The sequence below is a fragment of the Oncorhynchus clarkii genome, chromosome 5 (assembly GCF_045791955.1).
Source record: "Oncorhynchus clarkii lewisi isolate Uvic-CL-2024 chromosome 5, UVic_Ocla_1.0, whole genome shotgun sequence".
Classification (NCBI taxonomy): Eukaryota; Metazoa; Chordata; class Actinopteri; order Salmoniformes; family Salmonidae; genus Oncorhynchus; species Oncorhynchus clarkii.
In genome coordinates this window covers 72,319,319-72,335,889 of record NC_092151.1, presented here as the reverse complement: position 1 = coordinate 72,335,889, position 16,571 = coordinate 72,319,319, and the positions used below count along the sequence as shown (strand labels likewise).

Genomic DNA, 16,571 nt, shown 5'->3' with positions numbered 1-16,571 from the left:
CACTTGGCCTCACCTGAACACTGGACAGCCCAGGGTTTGGAAAAGCCCTGGAGAAGAACGGTTTCCAGAGTTTGGCTTTGGTGACATCAAAACTCATCCTCAGTGGAGAGGTGTACACCTGAACGTTGAACCATACCTAGAGGACAGAAGGAGTGAATATGGTATATAGAGAAACCTGTCAGACAAAACATCTTACTTCAGTCATATCATGTAAATTGGATTAGAATACCGACTCACATTGTCAGCACTGACCAGACATCCCACAGTCTGTAGAGGGCAGAAGGAGTCATACTGGCCGTAGTACTGACCACTGCTGGGGTTCCAGATGAGGTAGCGACTCTGCTCATAGGTCAGCACATACGCTGTGGGTCCCTAGGATGGAGAGGTGACAAGAGTTTTCACGAAACAGATACCACAGAACAGAGCTGTTATAGTATGGTAGAGGGAGGTAAGTTGACCATTTTTTACATTCAGCATCACTTTCTTACAAAGATATCTACATATATTTCAGGATGTTGTGTATCCCTGGAAATCAGAATTCATGTAAACATTACAGTTTTTAAAATGTAGCTTGTCCCAAAAAAGCGGACTCTTGGCACAATTTACCCTGGGTTTGGGGTAGGTTGAGCCGCCTACAAATGTCTGTGCTGAATGGAATATTACCACTACCTTTTTAAAACCATGTCTATCTTTATTTTCCAAACACAATTCAACACAATCATGATGACATTTTTGTCTTTTAAATCATTTTAAGCATATTTTAAAAACAGACTTAACACCTAACAAACAGTTTTAACATAGGCCAGATCCTGTTGTTACCTCATATCCCAGGAATAATGCCTTGCATTATACCTGGGATGAAAACAGTTCAATTTGCTCAACTTACCCCATGGCCATTGGCTCAACTTACCCCAAGGCAAACATTTTGACTATATTAGCTTACACAGGTACAGTGATGCACTTTCATGCTAGGTTTAGGACCTAATTTTGAAGCTTATAGAGACCCCAACTGATATATAGAACACTTTAAATTGTTACTTGGGTTTAGATACAAGCATCATGAAACCTCTTAACACAAATTCATTTGTGTTGGTGAAAATCTGTTTTTTGGACCACTTTTTCCATGTTGTTTCTTCCTTCACAGACTATATGAAATGATGACCTCTTCCAAAATATTTGGCCGAATTTTGTGTATGGTTTCCTAGAAACAGGTGGGTCAACTTACCCTCCTCTCCCCTAACTGTAAAACAAGTCAAGGTTGGTCATCAGTCTTAACTAGTATGCAGTTCTTTAAATTTGTTTTGGACTAATGTAGTTAAGAAAATTCAATCAGTAAGGCTGGTCTAAATGGATCGTCACTTTTCATCTAGTAAACTCCTAATTCACATTGCTTCCTATCTCACTCATCAGTATAGCAGGTATTTATAGGGTAGTGTCAATGTTACTTCATCAGCATGGCAGGTATTTATAGGGTATTGTCATTGTTACTTCATCAGCATGGCAGGTATTTATAGGGTATTGTCATTGTTACCTCATCAGCATGGCAGGTATTTATAGGGTATTGTTACTTCATCAGCATGGCAGGTATTTATAGGGTAGTGTCATAATGTTACCTCATCAGCATGGCAGGTATTTATAGGGTAGTGTCATAATGTTACCTCATCAGCATGGCAGGTATTTATAGGGTAGTGTCATAATGTTACCTCATCAGCATGGCAGGTATTTATAGGGTATTGTCATAATGTTACCTCATCAGCATGGCAGGTATTTATAGGGTAGTGTCATAATGTTACCTCATCAGCATGGCAGGTATTTATAGGGTAGTGTCATAATGTTACCTCATCAGCATGGCAGGTATTTATAGGGTATTGTCATAATGTTACCTCATCAGTTTTCCTCCTTTCCTTTTAGCAACAGTGCAGATTGTCATTGACCTATTAACCTCAGCCTATGAGCATGGCACTAATGCAATTCCACCACGGTTGCTGATTAAGCTTTTGGCTTACTAGTGCAATAATCACTTTCCTTTCAACCAATGTTGAATGCCAGCATCTGGCTCTATTCCTCGGAGACCAGGCCTACCCCTAACTATTCAATAAAATTTCTTATTAGATTTAGTCTCTGTTCATTCAGTTAAGCCTGTACTTGATTGAAGTCTAGTTGTCCAGCTTTGTGTTGCTCACCTCAGGAATGGCGCTGCCGATGATGAGCCAAGCCTTCTTGCCCATAGACAGGAAGTAATTACAGAGCAGTACAGCATGTTCCTCCTCATCGCCTGCCAGCAGGGTCAGGAATTGCTTCCAACAGGAAAAGGAAACCCAGAGTTACTAAGAGCCCGCCCTCTACTAAGACTATTGGAATCTACAATCAGAGTCTCTGAATATGTGTCTCACATCACAGGTGCTCCACAGGTCACAGACACCAGCAAATGAGACGCTATCAGGCATAGAGGGGATGAGAGAAACATACCGAGCTATCAGCTCCTTGAGAGAGGGAAGGAGAGGGAGACACGGGTATGAAATCAAGCAACAGTCAAAGCTTGAGAGTGCTATAACTCAGCAATCAGACTGAGGCTCCATTATCAGTAGTGACTGTTTGTGTTGTCTCAGCGGAGACCTGACCTGACTGACCGTGGCCTCCTGGGGGCTGTTGGGGAAGGCGTCGAGCAGCTCCTGCGGGGGGTTGAGGGGGCGGAGGTAACGGCTGATGAACACAGTCTTCCCGTTGATGTCGATGACGGTGGTCAGGCAGGGACGGTTGGGGTAACTCACTGCTGCGTCCCTCTCAAAGACCTCTGAGGCCAGCAGTAGACGCTCGCTCTCCTGGCTGTCAAACTGGGACGAGGGTCAGAGGAGTAGAGTGGGGGGGGGGGGGGGTTACCATAAAGCTACAGCAGTACACTTAGATCAGCGAGAGTCAGATGGTCTGCATATATTTGTGTCTAGTCTACTAATAACTGTGAGGGAGGAGGGATGTTGATGTGGGACCGCTGAACAATGGACAGTTAGACTGCTTGGGTACATTAGTCACAGTGTGATGTAGTCAACATCTATCTAATCAAAACACAATGTTAATGCCATCATTCAGTTTACTGCAGATAGCATATCTCAGTAAACAGGTACCTTTACTTCCTTCATCTAACAAATGCAGCAAAGGACAGAAAAAAGAAAAGAAAATCGACGTAAACCTCACTCTTCAGAGAATAAAGAAATAATGAAGGAATGTTAATAACTCATGCATTTAGTAAATAAAAAAAATGAAAAAGGCTATGACAGATCAAACACAGAGAGAGCCTGGAGACAGCTAGGACATACAGAGACAGCCTGCCAGGCTGACTAACCTTCTCCCTGACAGTCTCTCCAGGTACCAGCTGTGGTTCTATGGTGATGAAGAGTGTGATGAAGGCTCCTTCACTAAGACTGCGTACAGCGTCGTAGCCACCATCACTGGCCAGGCTGCGCTCCTTACTGTATCCCAACAACACCGGTGGGGTGTCCACCTTAAACGTGCCGTCAATCTGCCAGATCAGGTCAGACAACAGAACCACAGCAGTAAGTTACTTATGTCAATGTGAGTCACTGTCTGTCAATCAGGGGTCTGGTGTCATAGATAGTTAGTCTTACCCTGGACTGGAAGTAGATAGTACTGAAGGGAATCTTCACAGAGCCCAGCCAGTGTTTCTCTAGCCGTGTGTGGACTTCTCTCCCCCTATCCTCTCCATCCTGAAAATAGAAGAAAGATTTAAACTGACAAAACATAATGACACAGAAAGTGTATGGATAATGTAGTTTACTGTGCTGTAATGTGTAATATGTTTTCCTGAGCCAGAGGGCATGGGAAGTCCCGTTGATTCACATTCTTTTGATGTCCTACTCACTCCTCCCAATTCATAATGGACTTCATCAAATATGTTGATGAAGACCTCGTCTTTCACTGACTGCAGGCTAGCAGTGCTGTAGTCTCCATTTGGGGCACTGTGGCAAGAACAAAAAAACATGCTTGATAAATCTTTTAAACAAACATTCATAGATAATACCATATATGTGATCATGAAATTGACCATGTGTGGTCAAAGAGATGTCCCAATTTAGACCAGTCATGGACCAGTCACACACTCACCTGAATGGCAGTTGCAGGTCCTCGTTCCAGCAGGGGTTTGGTCCGTCTGCTGTTGTGGTCTGAAGAACAGTGCGCTGGAACGATACCTCCACAAAGGGCCTGACCTGCACCTGGAAAACACAGATTCACAACACATACACAGGTAAGACGAACTAATACAGACAAATATACACATACATTAAGGGAATATTCTGCAGTTACAGCCACTGATCCAGGTGAAGATCAGACGTGTTACCTGGTTGAGGAGCCAGTCGCTGCCCTGGATGGCACTCTGGGATGACTGGCCTGCTGTAAACGTCTCAGTGAAAGAGCGGACCGACTTAGACGCCACTGCAGGTTTGCTGGTAGAAGAGATAAACATTAGGAGTTTAAAATAGTCCAGGAATGTTGTAGACATAATACTCTCCAGTATGACCTTGTTGCTGCAGTAAATAAAAGCTTTCTTATTATTTCATGTCTGGAGATGTTGTGGAAGGTTTACGGATGTCTGTAGATGTAATATACCCAGTATGTGACTAGAAGTTCTGAGGTCGTACCTGGCTTGGGGCTTGCGGATGGGGATGTCGTAGGCCCGGATAATGTTGAGAAGTAATCTAATGTCCCCGTCAGACAGATTCTGAGCTGTCACTTTCTTCCTCTCTTTCCTCTGAGGCTTCAGGGGCCGCTTAGGTTCAGCCAGCTTGAACAGATTCAGGCCAAGTATCCTGACGGTCAAAACAACAGCTGTCATTCCAGAGAAAGAGTATATTCTCCTTCACTTTACAGGGTAAACACAGACCATACTACCACATACTCTATCTTCCAGTTTACTTACTGTTTACTTACTGTGAGGGGATGATTGACACAAATACCAATAGAACACCAATGCTATACTCAGGTAAAAAAGGTGCTATCTAGAACCTAAAAGGGTTCGTCGGCTGTCCTCATAGTAGAACCCTTCTTGATTCTTTCTAGAATCCTTTTGGGTTCCATGTAGGCCTCTTTCTACAGAGGGTTCTACAGGGAACCAAAAAGGTTTCTCCTTGGAGCCAAAAAGGGTTCTCCTTGGAGCCAAAAAGGTTCTCCTATGAACTAAAAAGGGTTCTCCTAAGAATTAAAAAGGGTTTTCCTATGAACCAAAAGGGGTTCTCCTATGAACCAAAAAGGTGTTCTCCTGTGGAGACAGCCAAATAACCCTTTTGAAACCCTTTTTTTCTAACAGTGTACGGTATAATGATAAATAAACTAAAAGTAAACAAACTATCAGCCACAGACAGGTTGGGGAAAAGAGGAGAAAAGGCCTATGAACATACCCAGGGCCTGCACCACTAAATATGTAAATGCAAAGCATAACAGAGAAATGGGACACAGAAAAAAGATGTTCAAATAATGAAAAGTAATATGACATATAAAATAACAATAATGATGATAATAAAATGTATGTGTTGATACTATTTGCTAAGTGTCACATCCAGATGTGGTGTAAAAAGAGAAGAATGTGCTTTCAGATTCTCCGAAAGAAAACATCTCTTCAGCCAGGGAAATGAAGTGTTTGAGATCAAATATTCCAGAGAACCCACCGGCCAAAGAGAAACTCATTCCACTGGCCTGTGATCTATTCTGTGATCTACTTAGACCCTGTCAGCTTTTATGACAGATTTACAACAGATTATAACCCATCTTGCAATCCCCGTTAACCTAAACGCAAACATTTGAGCAAAACAATTTGAACAATCCAATACAAAAGACAAAAGTCAAGTACTGGAGCAAATGCCAGTTCGTCACACACACAAAGCAAAAGCATGTGGTGCTACCTACCTAAATCCAATGATGAGTCAAACAAGCACAATGACTATATTCTATCGAGTATATAAGAATATTAGCACAACAATTCTGCCTTGATATGATTTCACAAGTATGAAAATGCACAAATGTATTCACCCAATACTAGGAACTTCCTCTTCTTGGACCAGGTCAGACAGGAGGAAATGATGCTTGGCGATGAGGAAGCGGTTGATGACTGATTCTCTAATCTGATAGACAGAGAGAGTCAAATAAATCAATACGATTAATATGAGCAGATCCACACAGACTAGACTCCAGATTCAAAGCTAACTGCCCGACACATCTACTCACCTTCTGCAGGTATTTGGCCACCAGGGCTCTGTGTGCATCTAGGTGATCCTTAGTGTCAATGATTTCTCCTTCTCTCAATCTCCTCTCATATTCCTGAAAAGGACAAAAATCATAAAGTTGAACATGTTTTCGGGCTTATTAAACCTTATTAGTAATCTTATAAAGTATACAGTGCCTTACCTGGAACACCTTATCAGTGACCTCCCGTTCCAGGGCAGGGACACACTTATAGTTACGGAACTCAGCCACCTCCTGGTTTCTGAGCCGGAGCAGACGGAACCTGCGAGACCGCTCAATTTCCTCCTCAGACAGGAAGTTGAACTCCTCCTGCAGCTGCTCCAGTCTGAAGTAATCTGGAGCTGTCACCTCCCCACTACTGGCCACCTTATTGAGAGAAAGAGCAAATTATTATGATATAGAGAGAGCGAGGTCATGCAAACAGTCAAATATATGGGACTGTATAGACAGTTAAATACAGTCTCCTGCTCTCTGGGGCAGCTGGGTCATATGGACCTGTGATCTCTTAGTAATGTGTAGTGTCTAGTCACCCACCTTTAGGAGTTGCATGATGGTTGCGTTGTTTGGGTCATTGGGATCCAGTCTAGATTCAGTGGCCCACTCCCCAAGCTTCTTCATATCATTAAGGCTAGATGCCCCAATGCAGGCGATGGCATCCAACTGTTTCAGTCCACTGCACAGACAAAGAGAGAGGGGGAGAAATACATGTACTTATTTATGAATGTAGCCAGTAACATAAAATAGGTCTGCAGTATTTCACCTTACTAGGTATAGTGTTTCTACTGTACGTAACTTGGATGGGATTGGTTTACTGTACCTGTGCATGGCCTTGGACTGAGTGGTGGGCGGGGCCAGGGGTACATCATCCTCCCCTATAGCCCAGGACACACAGCAGGACAGCTTCCCAGAGGTCAACAGGGTCTGACGGTTACTACCGTCTGCCTCAAAGGAGAAGGGCACGTCTGACAGGGCAAATTGACAGCAGAGAGAGACCAAAGAGAGGGAGAGAGAGAGAGAGAAGGGTGTAAGAGAGATGTCCAAGTATAAATATGCACAGTGCGTCTATGGGTGTGTACCACTGCCGACGGCCTCGTGGTCAAACATGACCCTCAGGTTGCTGCTGAACTCCAGCTCCTCAGAGGGGGCACTACCCGTCAAGACTGATGATTCTGGGACTGGCACAAACACCTCTGCCAACAGGGAGGTGGATGAGCCCAACACTTCAAACACCTACACACCCACAGAACAACAAGAATAACAGGAGGTTTAAATGTGTCTGAAAGAAAGAAATTCATTAGAGATAACATGGAGATAAATTACAATAATATCATCTCAAAAATCATTGATTTAGTTCAATCATTTAGTTTAAAAAATCATTAGCTGAAATCCAACATAACTTCACCTGCAACTTGATACTTTCTGGCCAGTTGACTATCTTCAGGTTGAATATCTGACCAAAATGGACTCTGAAATCAGAATTTAGGGAGCGATTGTCTGTTCTGGAGACTTCTTTGTTGTTATATAAAACCTTAGTGAAGAGAGAGCGCTTTGCAACATCTTCTCTTCTAGCAAACTCGCCCCTGTGGGGAAGAACAGACACAGTCATGCAAGTGAAATATGGATATCCTGTTCTTTGGACTTTTGGAACACCTCTAGTTGGACCCCTCTAGTTCTTAAAGGGACATTTCACTGTCAAAAGTTTTTCAGTGGTTTTCAGACCTCAAAATTAGACAAACGTCAAGAAGAAATCATGTCCCTTAGAGGTCTGAAAATGTCTGACAGAAAGTGTATATCCTTTTAACTGTGTTCCTGTTCATACCTGGGACACTGTTCATTAGGAGTGATGGGTCCAGATGCAGTGAGTTCAGGCATCAGGATGGGTTCCCCTGGTTTCCTCCTGATTCTGGAGGCCTTCTCTCTGACCTGCTCCTCAACACCCTCCATGTCTGGTTCCTCAGGAGGGTCTGGCTTCGAGGGTCCCAGCTCCGTGTCACCCTCTGACTGGTCATCATCATCGTCTTCGTCATCATCATCATCCTGAGACTGGGTTTTCTTCTTTTTCTTCTTCTCTTTGGCTTTCTGAGCATGAGAAAATGTATGCAATAAAAAATATATATTAATAAACCAGGATTCTCAAGGCCCCCATGCTTAATCTTAGGGGTGAAACATACCCGTTTCCTCCTCCAGGCCTTCCACTCCTCCTGCTGTCTCTTGTACTCAGTGACCTTTTTCTGGTAGTCTTCCTCCATCTCCCCCTGCAGCTCATCCACTTCAGCCTGGATCTCAGCCTCATGGTCCCGCTCATCTGAAGCCCGCACCCCCTCCTCCCTGGAGCAGAGGGGGACACACATCAGTTATCAACACCAAGCACATGATTATCCACAACAATCAACATATAAACAAGGTCACCAGCAGCACACTACTACACATAGTGCCATCTACATTGTAACCCTAACCCTAATCCCCTGAACTTTGGACAATGTTTTTCCATCTTAATAGAGTAACACAGAGTCCTAAATGATGGGGTGTTACATTACCTCCTGAGGTAAAGCTTGTATGGTGTGTTGGTGAACCTCTGGAAGTCCCTCAGGGCTTTGATCTCCTTCCAGACCTTGATGATGCTCTTCAGCAGGGTTCTGTCCTTCTCCTGCTCAGTGTCCCGCAGCCTGCGAGTGTTCTTCACCTCCTGCTTATACTCAGATATCCTCTGCTGCATGACAGGAGTTAGGCCCTGCCTACCGTGGATCTCCAGCATGTTCCGAACAGCGTTCCTCAACCCATTCAGCTACAGTAGACATAAACCAGTATTAGACCACCAATTCTTTGACTTTTACTCGAAGACACTTACTGAATAAACAAATCACACTAGAAATCTCTAGATCTAGAGAAGGAGAGGAGTCAGTTGAGGGTAAGTCAGAGTTAGTGCCACTGCTGAATAGCCTTTGTGCCAAATAGAATTAGAATATAAGTCATTATATGTTCTGCGCTTTACCTTGGTAGTGAGGTGTTCCGTGATGTTCTTGTGCTGCCTGCTGAGGTGCTGGTCATAGAGCTGGGCCAGGCGTGCTCCTAGGACGTGCTCCCGGCTGAAGAGGGGGTGATGGGAGAAGATGAGCCCTGAGACGTCCACATCCAGCTGGTAATCCCCGTCCGTGCCCCCTCCTCCTGCGATGTACTGACTGGCATGCTTTGACTTCAGTGCCTGTACCACAAAGGAACAGAGGTAATCAAACACTGGAACTCTCGAGTGTATCATACTACAGATGTAATCATATCCGCATATGTGTGTGGAGAGAAACAGACAGAGAGAGAACGAAGATAAACGACATCATGTAATAATAAGGAATTGTAGTAATAACTACATGACGACCCTAAATGGTGTTGTATTGTAACTCTTAACCTCCTGCTATAATACAGTCTTTGATGTCCTGGTGAACTCATCTGACAGCTGGAGCTACTTCCAAACGTCACACTCATCAAGAACAATATTATTGCCAATTCATGTTGCCAAGCAGCAGGATATAAAAATAAATAAAGAGAGTTGCATACTCTATATACGAGCTCCCAATAATTTATTGGGTAAGCAGCAGTTTCCCAGTTCAGTGACACTGGGATTGAACATTCTGCAAGGTTGTTTGTGTGGAGAGCAATGTGCTTTGATGTTTATTAATGGACAGTAAGATAAGAGGATATGGCAGACAAGTGATTATTTTCCAGTGCAGAAACATGTCAGGTGGTATAGGACTAGTTTGAGTACTATAGATAGATAAGGATTACATGAGGTGAGCACAGTGGAGGTGTGTCTTTGTTATACAAATAGAATTAATTATATTGTCCATTTTAATTTACCTTCCTATAGACAGTCTGCAGAGCCGGGTCCAAGTCTTCCTCCATGTGGAACAGAGGGGGTCTGGTGGACGACTCTTTAATGGGGTCAGGCAGAGCTATGATCCTGCCGTCATCCCCAAACCACTTCCTCCCCTGAGCAGATGAACAGTCTCTAAATCAGAATTGATGCTGACACCGCCCACTTGGAGGTACGTTTGTTATCAGAACACTAAAGCTCACATCATGTTCTAGTGGTACAGTGACACCTTTACCTGCTGTTGTTTCAAGACACGGTTCTCTAAGATGTTCTGATTGGTCAGGGATATGGGAGGCCTCTCCCCCACGTATAGCCCCTCCTCCTCCAGATAACGTGGCTGCATGTTCTCTGGTACTTTACTGGAGGCTGGCACTGAAGCATAAATAGACAGAGCATCAACATATATAGAGTACATAGACATTCACAGAGACCATCTTATAACACAATGATATATGCAGTGCGCACATAATGTGGAATGTGAGTTGAGATGGGCTGTATTAGTTAGGGTTTGGTGCCGGTTCTTTAGTGTGGGTATGTTCTCCTGGGAATGGCTGTTGGTGCAACTATCTCATACCGAGGACACTCCAGAGTTCCTGTTCAGACTTCAGGGGGCTCTGCCCTTAAATAGCGAGCCTGGCTGACTGTCCTCCACAACGGGGTCCTTAACCTGCTGTCCTAGCTGTAGGAAAGATTTTGTCTGGCCTCAGATTGATGTGGTTGCCTGTCTTCAGACTACCGGTCTGGCTGCATTACAGGTGTTGTTGGGGTAGGGTGGATACCTGCTCTGAGACTACAGGTCTAGTGGTGTTATAGTTCTGACTGTACAAAATAACAGGTGTGCTTTTATTGGGGTGGGTACCTGTCAAAAAGCTTGGGGTGAAGAGGAAGTCATTCTCGCTCTGAAGACGCCTCTGGTAGCCCATGTACTCTGCTCTCTTCACCACCAGGAAGTCATGTGCTGATTGGTCGATAATGAACAGATCCTCCTCTTCATCTTTCACTAGAGGAGCATCCTCATCCTGGGGTGGGAGGGGTCACAGAGGACAAGATGCATCAACACTACAGCCATACTGACGTCCTCACCAACACTACAGCCAGACTGACGTCCTCACCAACAAAACATACCTCCATACGGACGTCCTCACCAGCAAAACATACCTCCATACGGACGTCCTCACCAACAAAACATACCTTCATACGGACGTCATCACCAACAAAACATACCTCCATACTGACGTCCTCACCAACAAAACACACTGCCATACTGACGTCCACACCAACAAAACATACCTCCAAACTGACGTCCTCACCAACAAAACACACCTCCATACTGACGTCCTCACCAACAAAACATACCTCCATACTGACGTCCTCACCAACAAAACACACCGCCATACTGACGTCCTCACCAACAAAACATACCTCCAAACTGACGTCCTCACCAACAAAACACACCTCCATACTGACGTCCTCACCAACAAAACATACCTCCAAACTGACGTCCTCACCAACAAAACACACCTCCATACTGACGTCCTCACCAACAAAACATACCTCCATACTGACGTCCTCACCAACAAAACACACCGCCATACTGACGTCCTCACCAACAAAACATACCTCCAAACTGACGTCCTCACCAACAAAACACACCTCCATACTGACGTCCTCACCAACAAAACATACCTCCAAACTGACGTCCTCACCAACAAAACATACCTCCATACTGACGTCCTCACCAACAAAACACACCTCCATACTGACGTCCTCACCAGCAAAACATACCGCCGTCCTCACCAGCAAAACATACCTCCATACTGACGTCCTCACCAACAAAACACACCTCCATACTGACGTCCTCACCAGCAAAACATACCGCCGTCCTCACCAACAAAACATACCTCCATACTGACGTCCTCACCAACAAAACACACCGCCATACTGACGTCCTCACCAACAAAACATACCTCCAAACTGACGTCCTCACCAACAAAACACACCTCCATACTGACGTCCTCACCAACAAAACATACCTCCAAACTGACGTCCTCACCAACAAAACATACCTCCATACTGACGTCCTCACCAACAAAACATACCTCCATACGGACGTCCTCACCAGCAAAACATACCTCCATACGGACGTCCTCACCAACAAAACATACCTTCATACGGACGTCATCACCAACAAAACATACCTCCATACTGACGTCCTCACCAACAAAACATACCTCCATACCGCCGTCCTCACCAGCAAAACATACCTCCATACTGACGTCCTCACCAACAAAACACACCTCCATACTGACGTCCTCACCAGCAAAACATACCGCCGTCCTCACCAACAAAACATACCTCCATACTGACGTCCTCACCAACAAAACACACCGCCATACTGACGTCCTCACCAACAAAACATACCTCCAAACTGACGTCCTCACCAACAAAACACACCTCCATACTGACGTCCTCACCAACAAAACATACCTCCAAACTGACGTCCTCACCAACAAAACATACCTCCATACTGACGTCCTCACCAGCAAAACATACCGCCGTCCTCACCAGCAAAACATACCGCCGTCCACACCAGCAAAACATACCGCCGTCCTCACCAGCAAAACATACCGCCGTCCACACCAGCAAAACATACCGCCGTCCACACCAGCAAAACATACTGCCGTCCTCACCAGCAAAACATACTGCCGTCCTCACCAGCAAAACATACTGCCATATTGAGGGTCTTTGGGGTCTGTGTTATTAAAGAATAACATCAACTGTTAAAGCTATTAACATGATTCATGACTAATTGATTAATGATGATGTTTTTGGAAATACTGTATGTTGTTCAAGGACACAAACTGATGTAATTCACAGAGAGGGGTGATGTGCCTATGCTGTGTGTTAAATCAGTGGTTCCCAAACTTTTTAATAGTCCTGTACCCCTTCAAACATTCAACCTCCAGCTGCGTATCCCCTCTAGCACCAGGGTCAGCGCACTATCAAATTTAGTTTTTTGCCATCATTGCAAGCCAGCCACATGATACATTTATTAAACATAAGAATGAGTGTGAGTTGTCGTCACAACCCGGCTCGTAGGAAGTGACAAAGAGCTCTTATAATGTAGGACCAGGGCACAAATAATAATATAATAATAATCAATACTTTTGCTCTTTATTTGGCCATCTTACATATAAAACCTTATTTGTTCATCAAAAATGTGGAATAACTTACCACAGGTTAATGAGAAGGGTGTGCTTGAAAGGACGCACATAACTCTGCAATGTTGGGTTGTATTGGAGAGTCTCAGTCTTAAATATTTTTCCACACACAGTCTGTACCTATTAGGGTTGCAAATGGTTGGAAACTTTCTGGAAATTTCCCAAGTTAAGCTGGGAATTTTGCTTAAACTCATCAAAAAGGTTAGCTTATAACAGTGAACCTTTTTTGTGGGATACACATAAGGCAATTCTAGGTCTTGTGGCATATTTTGGTTAAACTGTCCCCAATTCAATGGAATTGCACATGTACAGCTGATTCTCAAGATCTTGCACACTAATGAGATGCTATTGAGCCCACACTATTACACTGTCTGGGCCAAGGACTACATGCTTTCTGGTAAGTTTTGATTACAATACTGGGTGGGGTGAATATATTTTATACATGATTTTTTGTTAACTAGTAAATAGTAGCCTACAGCAAAGTGTGTTTAAATCATTTCTAACAATTCCACATAGTTTTTGCAACCATGTGGGTTTTAGCTTGCTTGAGCCTGCTAACTGAGGAGTTTCAATTGACCTGTTTCCATACATGTTTCATTTTAAAACATTTATCTTACAAAAGGAGTTGTTTAATCTAACTGCCTAACTATTTATCTGTACATGGAATTGTATTTGTTCTAATCTTTACAGGAAAATGCCACAGGCACTATCTGTTGTGTGGAGAAATTTCACTGCAGCTAATGTAAATCAAATCAAATTTTATTTGTAGAAGGAAAAGCTGTGTACATTTTCAAATACTGTGCCAAATCATATGTGAAGAATGCATCAAAGATGCAGAATCATCTGGACAAGTGCATAAAGTTCCCTCAGCGCTCACAACAAGCAACCTGTGACAAAAGTCCCTCATTTTCACTTCTATTCAAGGTGAAAATGATGAATCAGACACCTTATCGATAGCAACAGCTCACGGTCCTCCTGGAATCAGAAGTTATTTTGACTCGGAACGTAGTCAGAGAAATGCTGATGAATGTCTTGCTCGAGCTGTGTATGCAACTGGTTAACCTCTGATGCTCACAGGCAATGTGTATTGGAATAGATTTCTGAATGTTCTTCGCCCAGCATACACCCCTCCAACCAGACATGCTTTATCTACTCATTTGTTGGATGCAGAGTTCAACAGAGTTCAAGTGAAGGTCAAGAAAATCATAGAGAAGGCAGACTGTATTGCAATGATCTCTGATGGGTGGTCGAATGTTTGTGGGCAAGCAATAATTAACCAAGCAATCATCTCCACCCCTCAAACACTATTCTACAAGAGCACAGACACAAGGGACAACAGACACACCGGTCTCTACATTGCAGATGAGCTGAAGGCAGTCATCAATGACCTTGGACCACAGAAGGTATTTGCACTGGTGACAGACAATGCTGCGAACATGAAGGCTGCTTGGTCTAAAGTGGAGGAGTCCTACCCTTACGTCCCAACTTTTGGTTGTGCTACTCATGCATTGAATCTGCTCCTCAAGGACATAATGGCACTGAAAACAATGGATACACTCTACAAGAGAGCCAAGGAAATGGTTAGGCATGTGAAGCAATCTACCTCACCAAGCAAAATGAGAAGAATAAGAGCACCACATTGAAGCTGCCCAGCAACACCTGTTAGGGTGGTGCCGTCATCATGTTTGACAGTCTCCTGGAGGGGAAGGAGTCACCAAGAAATGGCCATTTCACAGATTTCCGATATGGACACCGCCATCAAGAGGATCCTCCTGGATTATGTATTTTGGGAGAGAGTGGTAAGCAGCCTGAAACTCCAGAAACCCATAGCAGTACCCATTGAACAGATTGAGGGAGACAATACCATCTTGTCCGATGTTCAGACTGCTTGCAGATGTAAGACAATAAATCCTTACTGCCCTACCCACTTCACTGTGGTTCCAAGCAGATCTGAAATACATCAAAAAGCGTGAAGACTTCTGCCTGAAGCCCATACATACCGCAGCGTACATGTTGGACCCCAAGTATGCTGGCAAGAGCATCCTGTCTGGTTCAGAGATTAACAAGGCCTATGGTTTCATAACTATCGTGTCTCGCCACCTCGGCAGTCTGGCGAAGTACACTTCCAAGTAAGGGCTTTGGGATGGAGATGCAATATGGCAGTCGTGCCAACATACCTCATCAGCCACCTGATGGAAGGGACTTTGTGGATCTGAGGGTCTTTCCCCTGTTGCTTCCATCATCCTCCAAATCCCACCAACATCAGCTGCCACAGAGTGCAACTGGTCCTTGTTTGGGAACACACACACCAAAGCACGCAACAGGCTGACCAATACAAGGGTTGAAACATTGGTGGCCATCCAGGCAAATTTGAGGCTTTTTGAGCCTGACAACGAACTATCCTCAACAGGGATGGAAAATGACAGTGAAGATGAGGCCTCAGAGTCTGATGTTCAAGAGGTGGACATTGAGGAGGTCCAGGGAGAAGACATGGAAGCCTGAGAGGAAGACAACCAAAGCTTTAGTTTCTAGACTATCATTTTACAGAAGTATGTTGAAAATGTTTTTGGGAGATGCGTTGGATCATTGAATATTCCCTTTCTTTTGTTGTTCAGTGAAATCATCCCATGTGAAGAGTCAACTCATTTAATTAAAGTTCAATTCGTTTTATTTCTATTGGAAGGATTTAATAATTTGCAATTATGTCTACTTATAATAAGATAAAATGTTTATGTTTCTGTCTCCATATGATATGGTAAATATATCCAATGCGAAAAACATATACATTTAAATGGTATTCATTTGCATAGATTTCCGTTAATACCCATTTATTCCCGTTAATTCCCATATATTCCCGTTAATTCCCACCTCTGAATATTCCCCAAAATGTGCAACCCTAGTGCCTGTATTTAGTTTTCATGCTAGTGAGGGCTGAGAATCCACTCTCACATAGGTATGTGGTTGCAAAGGACATCAGTGTCTTAACAGCGCAGGATACTCTGAGCGCAACCCAATCCAGAAATCTGGCAGTGGCTTCTGATTACATTCAATTTTCACAGAACCGCTTGTTGCAATTTCGATGAGGCTCTCTTGTTCAGATATCGGTAAGTGGACTGGAGGCAGGGCATGAATATGGGGGTGCCACAGGGTTCAATTCTCGGGCCGACTCTCTTCTCTGTATACATCAATGATGTCGCTTTTGCTGCTGGTGGTTTTCTGATCCACCTCTACGC

At 43.9% G+C, this 16,571-nt stretch overlaps 1 protein-coding gene across 5 annotated transcripts in view; it reads right to left on the bottom strand.

Moving 5' to 3' along the window:
- The window catches only part of LOC139409344 (coiled-coil and C2 domain containing 2A), a 32,031-nt gene that overhangs the window by 6,381 nt on the left and 9,079 nt on the right, over positions 1 to 16,571 (bottom strand). For 2 of the 5 annotated variants that reach the window (XM_071154350.1, XM_071154348.1), the window contains 26 exons: positions 10,977 to 11,136; positions 10,353 to 10,489; positions 10,102 to 10,233; positions 9,245 to 9,454; positions 8,790 to 9,037; positions 8,424 to 8,580; positions 8,072 to 8,331; positions 7,655 to 7,832; positions 7,329 to 7,482; positions 7,070 to 7,214; positions 6,787 to 6,925; positions 6,415 to 6,618; positions 6,235 to 6,327; positions 6,040 to 6,131; positions 4,656 to 4,823; positions 4,355 to 4,460; positions 4,120 to 4,229; positions 3,878 to 3,974; positions 3,624 to 3,722; positions 3,341 to 3,517; positions 3,123 to 3,137; positions 2,631 to 2,834; positions 2,394 to 2,483; positions 2,184 to 2,297; positions 238 to 372; positions 14 to 136 (listed from right to left, as the gene is read on the bottom strand). In XM_071154350.1, coding sequence (XP_071010451.1) covers positions 14 to 136; positions 238 to 372; positions 2,184 to 2,297; positions 2,394 to 2,483; positions 2,631 to 2,834; positions 3,123 to 3,137; positions 3,341 to 3,517; positions 3,624 to 3,722; positions 3,878 to 3,974; positions 4,120 to 4,229; positions 4,355 to 4,460; positions 4,656 to 4,823; positions 6,040 to 6,131; positions 6,235 to 6,327; positions 6,415 to 6,618; positions 6,787 to 6,925; positions 7,070 to 7,214; positions 7,329 to 7,482; positions 7,655 to 7,832; positions 8,072 to 8,331; positions 8,424 to 8,580; positions 8,790 to 9,037; positions 9,245 to 9,454; positions 10,102 to 10,233; positions 10,353 to 10,489; positions 10,977 to 11,136 — 3,747 coding nt within the window. Of the gene's footprint in view, positions 1 to 13; positions 137 to 237; positions 373 to 2,183; positions 2,298 to 2,393; positions 2,835 to 3,122; positions 3,138 to 3,340; positions 3,518 to 3,623; positions 3,723 to 3,877; positions 3,975 to 4,119; positions 4,230 to 4,354; positions 4,461 to 4,655; positions 4,824 to 6,039; positions 6,132 to 6,234; positions 6,328 to 6,414; positions 6,619 to 6,786; positions 6,926 to 7,069; positions 7,215 to 7,328; positions 7,483 to 7,654; positions 7,833 to 8,071; positions 8,332 to 8,423; positions 8,581 to 8,789; positions 9,038 to 9,244; positions 9,455 to 10,101; positions 10,234 to 10,352; positions 10,490 to 10,976; positions 11,137 to 16,571 lie in introns of those variants that run through there. The other 3 variants (XM_071154351.1, XM_071154349.1, XM_071154352.1) reach the window with 2 other exon arrangements.